Source organism: Macroventuria anomochaeta, assembly GCF_010093625.1.
Source record: "Macroventuria anomochaeta strain CBS 525.71 unplaced genomic scaffold BU25scaffold_47, whole genome shotgun sequence".
Lineage (NCBI taxonomy): Eukaryota > Fungi > Ascomycota > Dothideomycetes > Pleosporales > Didymellaceae > Macroventuria > Macroventuria anomochaeta.
The window spans coordinates 218,336-230,536 of NW_022985408.1; the positions used below are offsets into that span (position 1 = coordinate 218,336).

General features: G+C 54.1%; 8 protein-coding genes across 8 annotated transcripts; 4 read left to right on the forward strand and 4 right to left on the reverse strand.

Moving 5' to 3' along the window:
* The first annotated feature begins 342 nt into the window (after positions 1-342).
* Positions 343-1,500, forward strand: BU25DRAFT_378417 (NAD(P)-binding protein). The gene is made up of 2 exons (XM_033704174.1): positions 343-557; positions 608-1,500. Exons 1-2 carry the CDS (start codon positions 430-432, stop codon positions 1,422-1,424), a joined length of 945 nt encoding a protein of 314 aa, XP_033556381.1. The 5' UTR covers positions 343-429; the 3' UTR covers positions 1,425-1,500.
* Positions 1,449-2,468, reverse strand: BU25DRAFT_495295 (uncharacterized protein; the record flags this gene model as incomplete). The annotated part of the gene is made up of 2 exons (XM_033711844.1): positions 1,567-2,468; positions 1,449-1,477 (listed from the first exon to the last, which is right to left on the reverse strand). The coding sequence occupies exons 1-2, from the start codon at positions 2,273-2,275 to the stop codon at positions 1,449-1,451; spliced, it is 738 nt and encodes a 245-aa protein (XP_033556382.1). The 5' UTR covers positions 2,276-2,468.
* Positions 2,469-2,726: 258 nt separating this feature from the next.
* On the forward strand, positions 2,727-3,911 carry BU25DRAFT_415535 (uncharacterized protein). The gene is made up of 2 exons (XM_033707560.1): positions 2,727-3,151; positions 3,250-3,911. The coding sequence occupies exons 1-2, from the start codon at positions 2,759-2,761 to the stop codon at positions 3,595-3,597; spliced, it is 741 nt and encodes a 246-aa protein (XP_033556383.1). The 5' UTR covers positions 2,727-2,758; the 3' UTR covers positions 3,598-3,911.
* Positions 3,912-3,930: 19 nt separating this feature from the next.
* BU25DRAFT_352773 (uncharacterized protein) lies at positions 3,931-5,490 on the reverse strand (the record flags this gene model as incomplete). Its single annotated transcript, XM_033703423.1, has 1 exon — positions 3,931-5,490. One exon carries the CDS (start codon positions 5,488-5,490, stop codon positions 3,931-3,933), a length of 1,560 nt encoding a protein of 519 aa, XP_033556384.1.
* A 1,760-nt stretch (positions 5,491-7,250) lies between these two features.
* BU25DRAFT_403277 (uncharacterized protein) lies at positions 7,251-8,089 on the forward strand (the record flags this gene model as incomplete). Its single annotated transcript, XM_033705074.1, has 3 exons — positions 7,251-7,333; positions 7,380-7,464; positions 7,516-8,089. Exons 1-3 carry the CDS (start codon positions 7,261-7,263, stop codon positions 8,087-8,089), a joined length of 732 nt encoding a protein of 243 aa, XP_033556385.1. The 5' UTR covers positions 7,251-7,260.
* A 129-nt stretch (positions 8,090-8,218) lies between these two features.
* BU25DRAFT_481033 (uncharacterized protein) lies at positions 8,219-8,793 on the reverse strand. Its single transcript, XM_033711075.1, has one exon. The coding sequence runs from the start codon at positions 8,672-8,674 to the stop codon at positions 8,432-8,434; it is 243 nt and encodes an 80-aa protein (XP_033556386.1). The 5' UTR covers positions 8,675-8,793; the 3' UTR covers positions 8,219-8,431.
* A 372-nt stretch (positions 8,794-9,165) lies between these two features.
* Positions 9,166-10,163, forward strand: BU25DRAFT_463144 (Aldo/keto reductase; the record flags this gene model as incomplete). Its single annotated transcript, XM_033710580.1, has 2 exons — positions 9,166-9,260; positions 9,314-10,163. The coding sequence occupies 2 exons, from the start codon at positions 9,166-9,168 to the stop codon at positions 10,161-10,163; spliced, it is 945 nt and encodes a 314-aa protein (XP_033556387.1).
* Positions 10,164-10,627: 464 nt separating this feature from the next.
* Positions 10,628-11,447, reverse strand: BU25DRAFT_309190 (uncharacterized protein; the record flags this gene model as incomplete). The annotated part of the gene is made up of 2 exons (XM_033702104.1): positions 10,628-10,885; positions 10,941-11,447. Coding segments are annotated over 2 exons (765 nt in total), but the record flags the coding sequence as incomplete, so codon positions are not given.
* Between the last annotated feature and the right edge of the window lie 754 nt (positions 11,448-12,201).

The following is a 12,201-nucleotide window of genomic DNA, read 5'->3' on the forward strand; positions in this document are numbered from 1 at the left end:
GAAGGAGCAAATATCGTCCATTGTTCATTGCGTACTAACCGATGGAGCAAACGTTAGCGAACCATTCATATCGCTCCTTAGGCTTCAGGTCTGAAGTGAAAGAGACATACGGTACCGGAACCAGCAAATTCTCAACACTCATTGATCACGGCAAGAAGCGAAGTGAGAGCTGTCAACTTGCCCAAAAGAGTAATTTTAAAATGTGTCGAATACGGCACCTCGTGGAGTGAAGGTCAACCCTGTCCAATGGGCGTTGTGAGCGTGAGCCCCACCGAAAACGAGCCGAGGCATCTTCCCCAGCTTTTGACAACCTCCGCGAACTCCGCAATTCGACAACCGTCACACCTCAGTTCGCTCTCCAACCCCATAAACCTGACATGACCGCTCCTTACAGACCAACCTGAAGATATTAGAGCACCGTAATTCGCAATGCCTACAGCAGCACCCAAAGTCAAGCCAGCAGCGCTCAGCAAAGAGCTCTCCGAACCTCTCCCCGAACCGCCATCCTTCGAGGGCAAGCCCGGTGTTCGAAGCATAGCCGGCGACCTTGCTGACCAGTCCGTCTCCCCTCCATGCTTTCTGAAAGCACATTGCTAACACGCTACAGACGTGTCAAAGGCAAAGTCATCATCGTCACCGGCGCCAACTCCCTCATCGGCATCGGCCGCGCCAGCGCCCACCAATTCGCGCGCCATGGCGCCCGCGCTTTGTACCTCTGCGACTACGACTCGTCCAACCTCGACCTACACAAGCGTGAACTCGCATCGCTGTACCCCCGGGTAGAAGTGCACACACGCCAATTCGACGCCGCCGACGAAGCCGCCGTGAAAGTCGTAGTCCAAGACGCCATCGACAAGTACGGACGTCTCGATGTCTTCTTCGCTAACGCAGGGATAAGCAGCGGAAAAGTGTTCTGGGAAGAAGACTCGGAAGGGTTCATGAAAGTCATGCGCACGAACGCTTTGTCCGTCTTCCTAGCAGCCAAATACGGCAGTCTTGCCATGCGCAAGACCAGCGCCGAGAAACCGTACCCCGGCGGGAGTATCATTGGGACTGCGTCTGTTGCCGGGCTGAAGAGTAATGCTGGCCCGACGGACTATTCGGCTAGTAAGGCGGCGGTGATTAGTCTGATGCAGACATGTGCGTATCAGCTTGTTGGTAGCGGGATACGGTGTAATGCCGTCTGCCCAGGGCTTATTGAGACGGGTATGACCAAGATCACGTATGACGCGGCGCGAGCTAGGGGCAGTGAGAAGAAGATTGGGCAGTTGAATCCGTTGAGGAGGGGTGGGCAGCCGGATGAGATTGCGCGCGCGGTGTTGTTCTTGGCGAGCGACGAGAGCAGCTATGTTAATGCGCAGGCGTGGGCTGTGGATGGCGGATTGAGCGGGGGAATGCCGTTTGTGCCCGGGAAGTTGGCGTAGGCGTCGTCGAGTCGGATTCAATTTTCATGGATGAAAAGTGGTGTGGGGGTCCTCTGTAGTATGTACATCCAGTGGTACACTTTTGGTCTATGCGTCACTCCGCCTCCGTCTTCTTGCTCTCTCGCTTCGGTCTGGTGCTTACCAACCACAGTCCACAGCAGTCTAGGGTCCGGGATGCCAGTGTTCCCCGTGCCATCTTCCTCTGTCTTCGTCGGTTCTCCTTCAAGAAATGTATATCTTTCTGAAGTGTAGGAGAGTGATAACCATCTCGCACCAGGCTTTGTTACGAGCGCCAGGTGTACGGCCATGAGTTCCAATGGATGGACTGGTATCTCTTTCAGCTCGACCTCAACCATTCTATCGGTCGATTCACGCTGTTTGGAGGAGACGGCGTATGGTAGCGAGCAAAGCACATCTTCGGCACACGAGATCGCGTCAGAAGTCGACTTGTCGATTACGACCGAGTACTTGCTGAGGTCGCAGGCTCCGATGAGCGATGTGTAATCCAGGAGATCTACAGCGCTCCATCTTGTGCAAGCGACTACGTTACCATTCATCGACATCATTTCGCGCAGTTCCTCCGCTTCGATAACAACCCTAGAGTAATCCACATTATGCACCTGCTGAGCACGTCTTACATGTGTCTTCAGATGCTGTGATAGCAACGACGATCCACAGCCTATGTGCAGTATCTCCGGTGCCGCATCGTCTATGGAACCGAGTGCTTCAGTGATCACGGGATCCAGAGCCTCCGGCGCGGAGAGCCAATCGAATGGTGCCGTGTTGGTGGTGAAGCGTTGGTCCCAGTAGTCCTGCGATCCGAACGATGGTGCCTTTGCCTTGGGTGGCATCTCGATATTCTGAGGACAGCGGTTGTTGAGCGGACCTGATCTTCAAGAACAGATACTAGAGCAGTGCCGGGAGGTATTCGCGATATTTTCGATCTGCTAAGGCTTGATCTGATGTCCGGATGTCCAAGTTGCGAGCGATCGATATAAGCTGCGCAAGAAGGAAAGATTTGACAATCTTGTGGCCAAAAACGAGAAACAAGGAAGGGTGAAGCGTACACTTTCTACCTAACCCATGGTTCGTTCAAGTAAAAAGATTGGAAAAGACCCACAACGGGCCGAGTCTATATTCACGAATCAGAGTAGACATTTTTGTCTTTTACACGTTCATTACTGAAGGCTGACAGCGCGTGGCCCTCATGGCCCTCAACGCGCGATCACGCCTCGGCCCCTCGGCGCTTTTCTCCCGAACAACTTCCATCTTTCCCATCGGACCTCCGCACCTTCCAATTCGCAGCACACGGCCGTGTCTCCCCTTCCACCACCATGGCCTCGCTGCACTCAATACCGCGCTTCCTGCTGCCACGGCAGCCCCTGCTCCGCCCCAACCGCTTCACGCAATCTCTCCTCCCAACATCCTCCGTCCGCCATGTATCCAATGCGCGCCAGCTCTCCGCAGAATTCGAGCGCCGCCGCGCCGCCGCCGCCAGCACAAAACAACACGTCATCCCCCAGCCAGACAAGTACAGGCCGCCTTCGCACGGCAAGACACTGCCGCGACGCTCGGATCCGGGCGTGGGGAAGGTGTATGGGCCGAAGCTGAGCGAGGAAGATAAGAAAAGGATGGCGACGAAGAAGTATCCGAATATGATGAGTCCCGAGGGCACGTTTAGTCATTGGTTTTTGAATAATCGGGCTATTCATTTGTGGATTACCATGGTGCGTCTCGACCTCACGCCCATCCAAACCCAGCTGAAATGAAACGGGATGGATGGTGAATGATGGATGGAGGATTTGCTGACTGTGATATGCTGTAGGGCATCCTCGTCTCCCTGGCTGTAGCAGCATGGTACATGGACTTCATGTCCAAGACCATCTACGCCGAGCTTCTCCCCGACCGCCGCGAGTTCCTACGCCACCCCATCCAGAGCTCGAAGCGCTTCATTGAAGTGTACAAGATGCACATGGCGCATACGAGCCAGGTGTACTCGGAGCAGAGGCTCAAGAAGGCAGAGGATATTGAGAAGAGGAAGCAGTATAGACTGGAGAGGCAGAGGGAGGCTGAGGAGAAGGGCGAGGAGTACGTTGAGGATCCAAGGTACTATGTTGGTGAGGATGGTGTGAGGAGGAGGAGGGTCAAGAGGTGGTTCGGTATCTGGGAGTAGACCCTGGAAGAGCGGGGAGTTCCAGCCAAGCTTGTTGGGTGAGGGAGTCATGCGGCGAAGGGGAGGTTTTGAAGAGGAGGAACGTGTGTACGATAAGTGGGACGAACAGGGTAGGGCGCACTGGCCGCAGTGTGTGAAGGGTCACGTTGGAGGAGAAGAAGTTTAAAGATTGGGCATCTGAAAGGGTCTCAATAGCAGACGATTTTAGTTCGTTCCGAAGCGGGCAAGCAGTCGATCACATTCTGCATAGAGCGACGAGAGTAGCATGTACAAGTCATGTACAGAACCATGTATACGTATATATACCACACAACAACACTTACACCTCGTCTATCAGCTGTATATACCCGCAGCCCAACTTTTCCTGCTCTCTCTGCTGTCTCTTCCGTAAAAGAGGATATCTACTTGATGCGGACCACCATCCTTGCCCTCACGGTAACTGTACTGGATCTTCTCATATCGGAGCTTGGTGTCTTGCTTGATTTCATCTCCACTCATGTTCATTCTTCCGCTGTCCTTGCCGATGCGGCCAATGACGGGACTCAACAGCATCGCCATACTGAAGTAACTTTCGTCTCTGATGATTGTGCGGTTCGCGAACAGTACTAGGCAGCAGAATGCAGCAAATTGCATGAAGCAAATCCCGCCCAATATGCTTAGCATGTAAGACCAATCGACGTTGAGCTGCTGGCCTTGTGCTGGGACAGTGCCCGTGATATTGTGCCGGACGCCGTGGTCGTCAAATGCAGCGATTGCGCCAATGGTAAAGCGCATCAGTATATCGGCTACTGAGGACTCGTTCATGACGCTCACAGGAGACCACTTGGAGCCCTGTGTGTAGGTTCGCCATTGTATGTCCTCCCAGCCTATTGTCGGTATGCCTGTCCAGCCTATGGATCCTGAAGCTGTGCGCGCCCAGTCATCGCTGCCAAAAGCGGCAAATGCATCCGTATCATTGCCTATCCCGATGTCGGGCCCGTCAACACCCCATTCCACCATGGAAACGGTACTGTTGCAAAGAAAGAGTGATGTTTCAGTGATGTTGTAGCTCTTTAGTGCTGGCTGCACAACAGTGAAGTTTGTGCAGCGTGCACCACAATACTCCGGTACAGAAGCCATCCAAGTGAGGGCTCCACCAGCGTACTCGGGCAGATAATACTTGGTCCAGTTTGTTGCGGTGGGTAGTTTCCCCTCGATACTGAAGGTGCTGTCATCATCTACAATCCCTTCCTTTACGTCGAGCTCGTCACATGTCGCCCTAGCGTATATGATGCGATTGCTGAGGAAATAATCAGAATACTGGTGGATAGGGTTACGATTGAAGAAGCGATATCCGTAGGAGTCCTCATATTTGTACAGCGGTGTACCTGAGAGGATGGAGAGATCTTTCTGTGTGTCATTGGGCATATAGTCAGTATAAGCAATGGCCTCCATGCCGAGCATCCATGCCTTCTCAAAGTCCAGAGATTGCTTAGTCTCCGGGTCCTCAACGGGCTGCCATCGCGTTAGGTCTGCAATGACAACACTGCCGTGAGTGAGTAGCGGAGATATAGATGCGTCCATTGGATAGAAGAGACTCGAGAGGGCAATGAGCACCTGCGAGCCAATGTTGATGCCCAGCCAAATCAGACATACGAGCCACGTCCATCTGGAACCATCTTGCCGCACAACTTTGAACCAACCAAATCTTTGCAGATATTTCCAACGCCGGACCAAAGGCAGAGAGATGACCATCAGTTTGACAACATTGCTCAGTTTCTCTAGGCCGAGAATAAGATCGAATGTCTCCAAGGACACATATCGCCGACTCAGCAAAGACCAACGAAGAATACCGGCATAGTTTTCGAGCGATCCGAGGAGGTTGAGACCCAAGCAGAGGGAAAGAGCAATCATGAGAGAGTTGAAAATCCTGATGTCCTTTTTGGATAGTACGAGAGGTCCGTGGAACCCTTCCCAAGCTTTCAGCGTGATACACATCAGCACGCTAAAGAGGATCGTGACCAAAAGCCTGTAGCCTCCTGTCTTGAACAAGTGCTTTCGCGCCTGGTTATGATCGAAATGTTTGGTGTGTGGGCGACGGCTGTGGTGACTCAGTAAAGATTGGTTGTCTGGATCGTGCTTGCCGAGAGGGCCGTTGAGCGACATGTAAGACCCGCTTTTGTCGCCGTGAGTGAACGCATCTGGTGATGACACGGGCGAAGCGTATATGTTCTCCATCGCAATGTCTCCGGCATTGTAGGTGTCTGGCTCATCGTATGGCAAGACCGGTGTGGTTGGAGATGGGCTCGATTTGGATCCTGATTCTGTTCGCGGGGATAAAAGGGTTGGTCCCTGGTTCATGACGGCAGTCATGTCTGCACTGCGTTCGTAACGGCCCATGGAGGACAATCTGGCGAAGCAACAGAATGTTGGATTTGCAACAAGGCGAAAGAAGTGTTTGCCAAATGTTGGTTCAGGACGTGAAGAGTATGCGCATCACGAAGTGACGAAGCGAAGAATCTAGGGCAGCGCAATTCGACCTGGGTGTAAGATAGATGAAAGTCAGGTATACTCAAAAGCCGCAGGGCTGAGCGGACTCCTTGTTATGTGTGCCCTGCCGTCCCTACACACCCACTTGCTCATGGTTGTTTCGATTGGCCGGGATCTTGGGGGCTAGAACGTAAGGCTGCGTCCACCATCTGGGCTGGAGGAGCTTCTGTGCTCGACCCGAAGGCGGGTTTAGTCTTTAACATCAGTAGATCAGTCTCAAAGATCTGTCTATACAACGGCAGGTCCAAATAGCTATGACTGTGCCGGTTGGAGCATGAAGATCTACAAACACTCTGCAAGAGGTTGGGCGCCCTATCTTCAACAGTTCTGCAGGAAGATGCGATCGTCAAGGGTTGCTATTTCAAGCGAGCCTAGTTCGTTTTCTGGCAAGCCAATGAAGGATGCCATTCGCTTGGGTTCGTCCTGTACTCGTTGTGTCGTTATCCAAGCTGGATGAGGCTAGATCACCAAAGACAATTTGGGGGCTGAAAACTGTCCGTAAGCGCGAACGCTGCGGGCGCCTTCCGTCTCTCATCGTTCCGGGCGGGCCGCAGCACGTGGGGTGAACGATGGAAACGACCTGACTAATCAAAGGCATGGTTCAGGCGGATATCGTGATGCAGTTTGTGTTTTCAAAAGTGCCTGCGGTTGTTGCAGCCTAAGAGGTGAGGTGTGGAGAAGCGGGGTGGGGAAACAGACCCCTCGCGCCTTCCTTCGACATATCGTCGCAGCAAATGGCTTCAACGCAGCTCTGTCATCTTGAATGTTGACATCTTGAGGTCTCTGCATGCCTTCGAGTCCCCAACTGGCGTTTGGTCACTTGTATTAACCCATACCAATTGCCTCACCAATCGAAATCCCGAAGGTACGAGGTGAGCGCGGCATGATTACGCGCTTTGGCGTAGTCTACACATCTTGGCATACTGTTGTGGACCCTCGGCCTCAACGCCCTCGCAACAACGGATGACAAATGTGAGGTCGTTGTGCAATCCTCACAGTGCGTGACACTGTTCTGCCGTCGATATAACTCTCAAGAACCTACAAACCAGGAAGCACAGTGACCAAGCAGAGAAAGCCTCACTCAGTTCCCACAGTCTCTACTCAAGCATTGAACATACCAGCCTCCCAGACACAATGTCAGCTCAAACCATCTTGTATGACCTACCCTCCCAACAGGGTACAGCTTGGTCCCTCAACCCTTGGAAGAGTAAGCAATGCCCTCAACAGAGACGTTCTGGTGCTAACAAGGCCAGCACGTTTGATATTGAACTACAAGGGCATCGACTACAAGACAGAATGGGTCGAGTTTCCAGATATCGAAGCCAAAATGAAGTCATTGTGAGTACCAACCCACGCTAAACACGAGACTAGACAACTGACACCAGACAGGGGACTATCACCAAACCCGAAAGATGCGCTTGGCTATTTCACGGACTACAGTATCCCAGCAATCAAATACGAAGACGGTAGCTACCAAATGGACTCGTGGCCCATTGCACAGGAGCTTGAGAAGCGTTATCCCTGTCCATCTCTCCACCTGGACGATCCTATCAATGTCAAGATCCGTGACCAGATCTCCACGATCCTGGGTCCAGTCATTATGCAGTTCCTGCCCTACATTCCCAATCTACTGTCCGAGAGATCGCAGGAGTACTTCTACAGGACTCGCGAAGCAGAATTTGGCAAGCCACTCTCGGAAGTCCACAAGGAAGCTCTGGCGAATGCGGAAGAGGGCTGGAAGAAGACGCAGGAGCCGTTGAAGGAGACAGCTGATTTGCTGAAGAAGCACGACGGACCTTTCTTCTTGGGAGAGTCGGTCTCATACGCAGATTTCATCTTTGTTGCGATGTTGTACTTCGTCAAGTGTCTCGACGAGCAGGCGTTCCAAAGGATCCTGTCGTTCGACGCGGCGTTCTCCAAGGTACATGAAGCGTCCAGGCAGTGGTTCACAAAGAACAACTAAGCTCTCTCTCAGTAGGATATCAACTCTTCTCTGTTCAGGAAATTAATTTGTTACCACAAATCCAAACATGAGACTCACGGTTTGAGGAAGTTCAGATGCATCTGCCAAAACTCTGTTGTGTTGATGATCTCAACGCCTTCCTGAGCACCTCTCGATCCGACTCAAAATGCAACTTCTGCACTGCGTCGTCGGCTGTGAAGAACCCTGGCTTAAACTACTCTTCTCCAGGCCCTCTCCGACTATACGCATCATACTCTAGCACCACGATATACCACCAAACCAGCTTCGCCCCATTTCCCTTCGGCAGCTCCCTGGCTGTACACATGAATGGCTCGCTGAAGCCTATCTAATACAAGCTTCATCCGGGACGTCAGGGAGATCGACAGCAGTGAAAGCTCTTGTAGCCATCATGACAGGTAGGAGTCGACGTGGAAGGCCCGTCTCTTCTGCCACCTCTCGCACCGCAGCTTCCTTCCGTAACTCGCCAATACTTCGACGCCCTTTGGGCAGCATCCACTCATTCGTGCTTAGAAGGTTTACCAGGCAGACTTTGGCATTTGCTGTGACCAAACTCGATTCAGCCATGCTGCGATGAAGTGTAATGTTGATGAGTGAGTGCAGCTTGCTTGACGTCCCCTCATCGCGTGTTCACGTGGAGCGTGTTAGTCGTGCTTATCCCCGCACGTCACTCCACTTCGTATCCTCTCATCGTCCTCTCGTCAGAAAGACCGTCATCTCTGATCTGGAGAGCCACACTCCCATTTCGCGGTTTTCCATTATGTCCGTCCAATCTCCGCCTACTGCTGATCGACGACGTTCGATCCACCAGGAGCGCGTTCCGACACCTTGATGGCACTGCCGTGGCCCCTTATGATATCATCATCTGGACTGCGGACTACCGCCCGTCAAACGTCGCCACGACGGTGCTTGGAGTACCTCACTTACTTCTCCGCATCTGCACTTTTAGGTTACAGTCGCAGCTCAAAATGTTCGTCTCCGTTACTCAATCGCTCCGCACAAGCACAGCAGCAACCAGACTATCACAAATCACACGGCAATTCACCACTACGTCCAGAATGGCTTACAACGGAACACAATTGACACTCAACACGGGCGCAAAAATTCCCGCCATTGGCTTCGGCACTTGGCAGGACAAGGACGCTCAGGAACCGTAGGCGCTTTCACTATCATCTGTATTCGGCGCGGCTACTAACACATACACAGAGCTGTCACTCACGCATTGAAGGCCGGCTACCGCCACATCGACACAGCACGCATCTACGGCACGGAGCCCGCAGTCGGCAACGCCATCAAGAAGTCTGGCATCCCGCGCTCAGAAATCTTCCTCACAACCAAGCTCTGGAACAACTCGCACCACCCCGACGATGTCGAGGCCGCCCTCGATGCCTCCCTGAAGGATTTGGGCACAGACTACGTCGACCTGTACCTGATGCACTGGCCCTCGCCCTTTGCGCGCAGTTCGGAAATGTTCCCCAAAGACGACAACGGCAAGACCAAGACCGGCGACACGGACTACGTCGACACCTACAGGGCGATGGAGAAGTGCTTCAAATCAGGCAAAGCGCGCGCGATCGGGGTGTCGAACTTCAGCAAAGCGGAGCTCGAGCGGCTATCCACAGAGACGAGCGTCGTCCCCGCCGCGCACCAGATCGAGTGCCATCCGTATCTGCAGCAGCCCGGTTTTACAAAGTGGCACAAGGAGCAGGGCATCCACGTGACGCACTACTCGCCATTCGGAAACCAGAACGAGATCTACGACTCGGGCAAGGGGCTTGGGAAGTTGATGGACGACCCTGTGCTTGTGGAGATTGGCAAGAAGCATGGCAAGAGCGGTGCGCATGTGGCGCTGGCGTGGGGCATTGCGCAGGGGCATAGTGTGATTCCCAAGTCCAAGACGGAGAGCAGGATTACGCATAACCTTGAGGGTGATTTTGAGTTGCCCGAGGAGGATGTGGAGAAGATTGCGGGGATTGATAAGAAGATGCGGTTCAACGATCCGTCGAAGAACTTTGGGTGGGACTTTTACAAGGATCTTGATGGCAAGAAGCACTAAACGCGTTCCCGGACCAGCGATGCTGTAGGATCTGCACGAGCAAACGAGAACAATGAACATGGACCTGTTTCGTCTCCATCGTTGCGATTTACGGGGCTGGCACCCCAACGCCGTACTCCATTTTGATGACTACATGTAACCCAACGCCTCGAGAGGTATCTTGAAAATGCAAAAGTGAGCAAGAAAATGCAAGATGACCGAAGTCGAGACACCTCAATGCTGAACAATAGGAGAAGAGAATGTTGCGGCCGTGAGGTGCAATGCCCAATAACGCCTTCCCTTGACCAACCCAGTCCCCCTAACCGTCTACCCTTCTTTCATGCATACCCTTCTTTCATGCAATGTGTGAGCACGCAAGTGCACCTATGATGACCAACAGGCTCTCCGGCTCAGCTGAGCCTGGTCGACCTCCTGACGCCCTTCCTCTTCTGACTGACCACCCTCCTCACTGGACGTGTGGTTCCTCGCTTCAGTCCTCGCTCACTTCTCGTGCTCGCCGAGAACTTGGGTGTGAACCTGGTAAACGCACAGATCGTGCAAGGCTTGCCGAGCTGATCGACGTGCGCAGCATGGAAGGCACGCGTGCCGTAAAGCCGAAAAGCCATAGCTTCGACATCGATGCGCAGGACCCACGGCGAATTGGGGCCGGGGCCGCGGATCAAGGGCGAGGACAGGACGGTGGAGATTGAGATGTGGTACTGGCGCTCTACTTCGTCGACGGTCTGCAAGCCACGTTAGTCCACATGCACGCAAGGACGAGAATGCATGATGGCGTACCAAGGTCTGTCTGTAGAAGCAATCCTCGCACGCTGCAATCAGCCGCTTCACCAGAGGGAACGGATAGCAGTCTAGGCCGACATGACAGTAGATACACAGTCTCGGCGCGTGCTGCAACCACAGCCTCCTGTACACGATCTGGCTCAAGTCCGGGTACACACATGCCGCACCGTACCTGTCGTAGTGTGCGAACGGCAGGTTGAACATATTGCACGTCCGCACCAGGTGCCCGCAGTAGCTTTCGACGAACTCATGGAGGCGCTTCGAGGTCAGCGAGAGGACGTGGAAGGGGTGGCGCAGCGAGTGGAAGTCGAAGATGTCGGCGGCCCAGCGCTGCGAGTCGGGGAGGGTGGTGAGGTCTTCGCGGTTCTTGATCTCGAGCTTCGTGTGGCGGGGGAAGTTGTGGGCGCTTTGGGCCTGGGTGAGCCCGGGCAGGCGCGAGCGGGGGTGGATGAGATGGGAGAGTATCTGGTTGATGATTTCTACGGGCAACTTCTCCAGGCAACTTTTTGGATCTGGTGATGTAGCAATTGCAAGTCTCTGACAACTACTGGGCTGGTGTAGTTGCTGCACGGCCTGCAAGAAGTCTATGTGCAGCGACGAAGATGGTTGCACAAACTCGTTGTCACGGGCCAGCCGGGAGGAGGGAAGGGGAGGAATCTGGGCTATCGATAACTCGGCTGGCGAGAGGACGGCGGCCATTGAAGGAACGAGCGGCGCACAGCACACAGAGCAGAGGCAGAGGACGGGAGGCAGGCAGATCTTGTATGCAGACGCCCGGGGCAGGGCGTGCCTTATACTGGCCTGGTGGAGCAGCCTGGTGGAGCGGCCTGCTGGAGCAGCCTGCTGGATGCAGTGCGCGAAGAAATGACAAGGAGACGAGCGGCGGCACAGCAGTCCAACAGCGCAGCGCTCTCGGGATGCCGAAGGGCCCTGCGAGCACTGCACCCAGCGCTGCAACGAATACTGTACCCAGGAATGCACTCAGGACGGCACCCAACGCCGCACCCAGCACCGCACCACACCGCACCGCACCGCACCGCACTGCACCGCACTGCACCGAGCACTGCACCTAGGACTGCCCCTTCACTGTGAGTGGCTCGAGGGCGTCCTCGCTGGCTGGTTGCGGCATAGCAGCGGGAGTTGGCCGCCGGGGCTGCATGCCAGATCACGCACTGATCGGGATCGGTGCTGGGTGAGGCCATGGGCAGATTGGCGAGCCTGCCATTGTCTGCACAGCGAGGTGACTTGTCGTCTTCTC

What these genes read in the sequence shown, in the direction of transcription:
- BU25DRAFT_415535 (XM_033707560.1), top strand. Translation starts at nt 2,759, where the DNA reads ATGGCCTCGCTGCACTCAATACCGCGCTTCCTGCTGCCACGGCAGCCC. An exon ending in TTCATTTGTGGATTACCATG is followed by an intron (nt 3,152 to 3,249) that starts GTGCGTCTCGAC and finishes GATATGCTGTAG; the next exon opens with GGCATCCTCGTCTCCCTGGC.
- BU25DRAFT_481033 (XM_033711075.1), bottom strand. Translation starts at nt 8,674, where the DNA reads ATGGCTGAATCGAGTTTGGTCACAGCAAATGCCAAAGTCTGCCTGGTA.
- BU25DRAFT_378417 (XM_033704174.1), top strand. Translation starts at nt 430, where the DNA reads ATGCCTACAGCAGCACCCAAAGTCAAGCCAGCAGCGCTCAGCAAAGAG. An exon ending in GCCGGCGACCTTGCTGACCA is followed by an intron (nt 558 to 607) that starts GTCCGTCTCCCC and finishes AACACGCTACAG; the next exon opens with ACGTGTCAAAGGCAAAGTCA.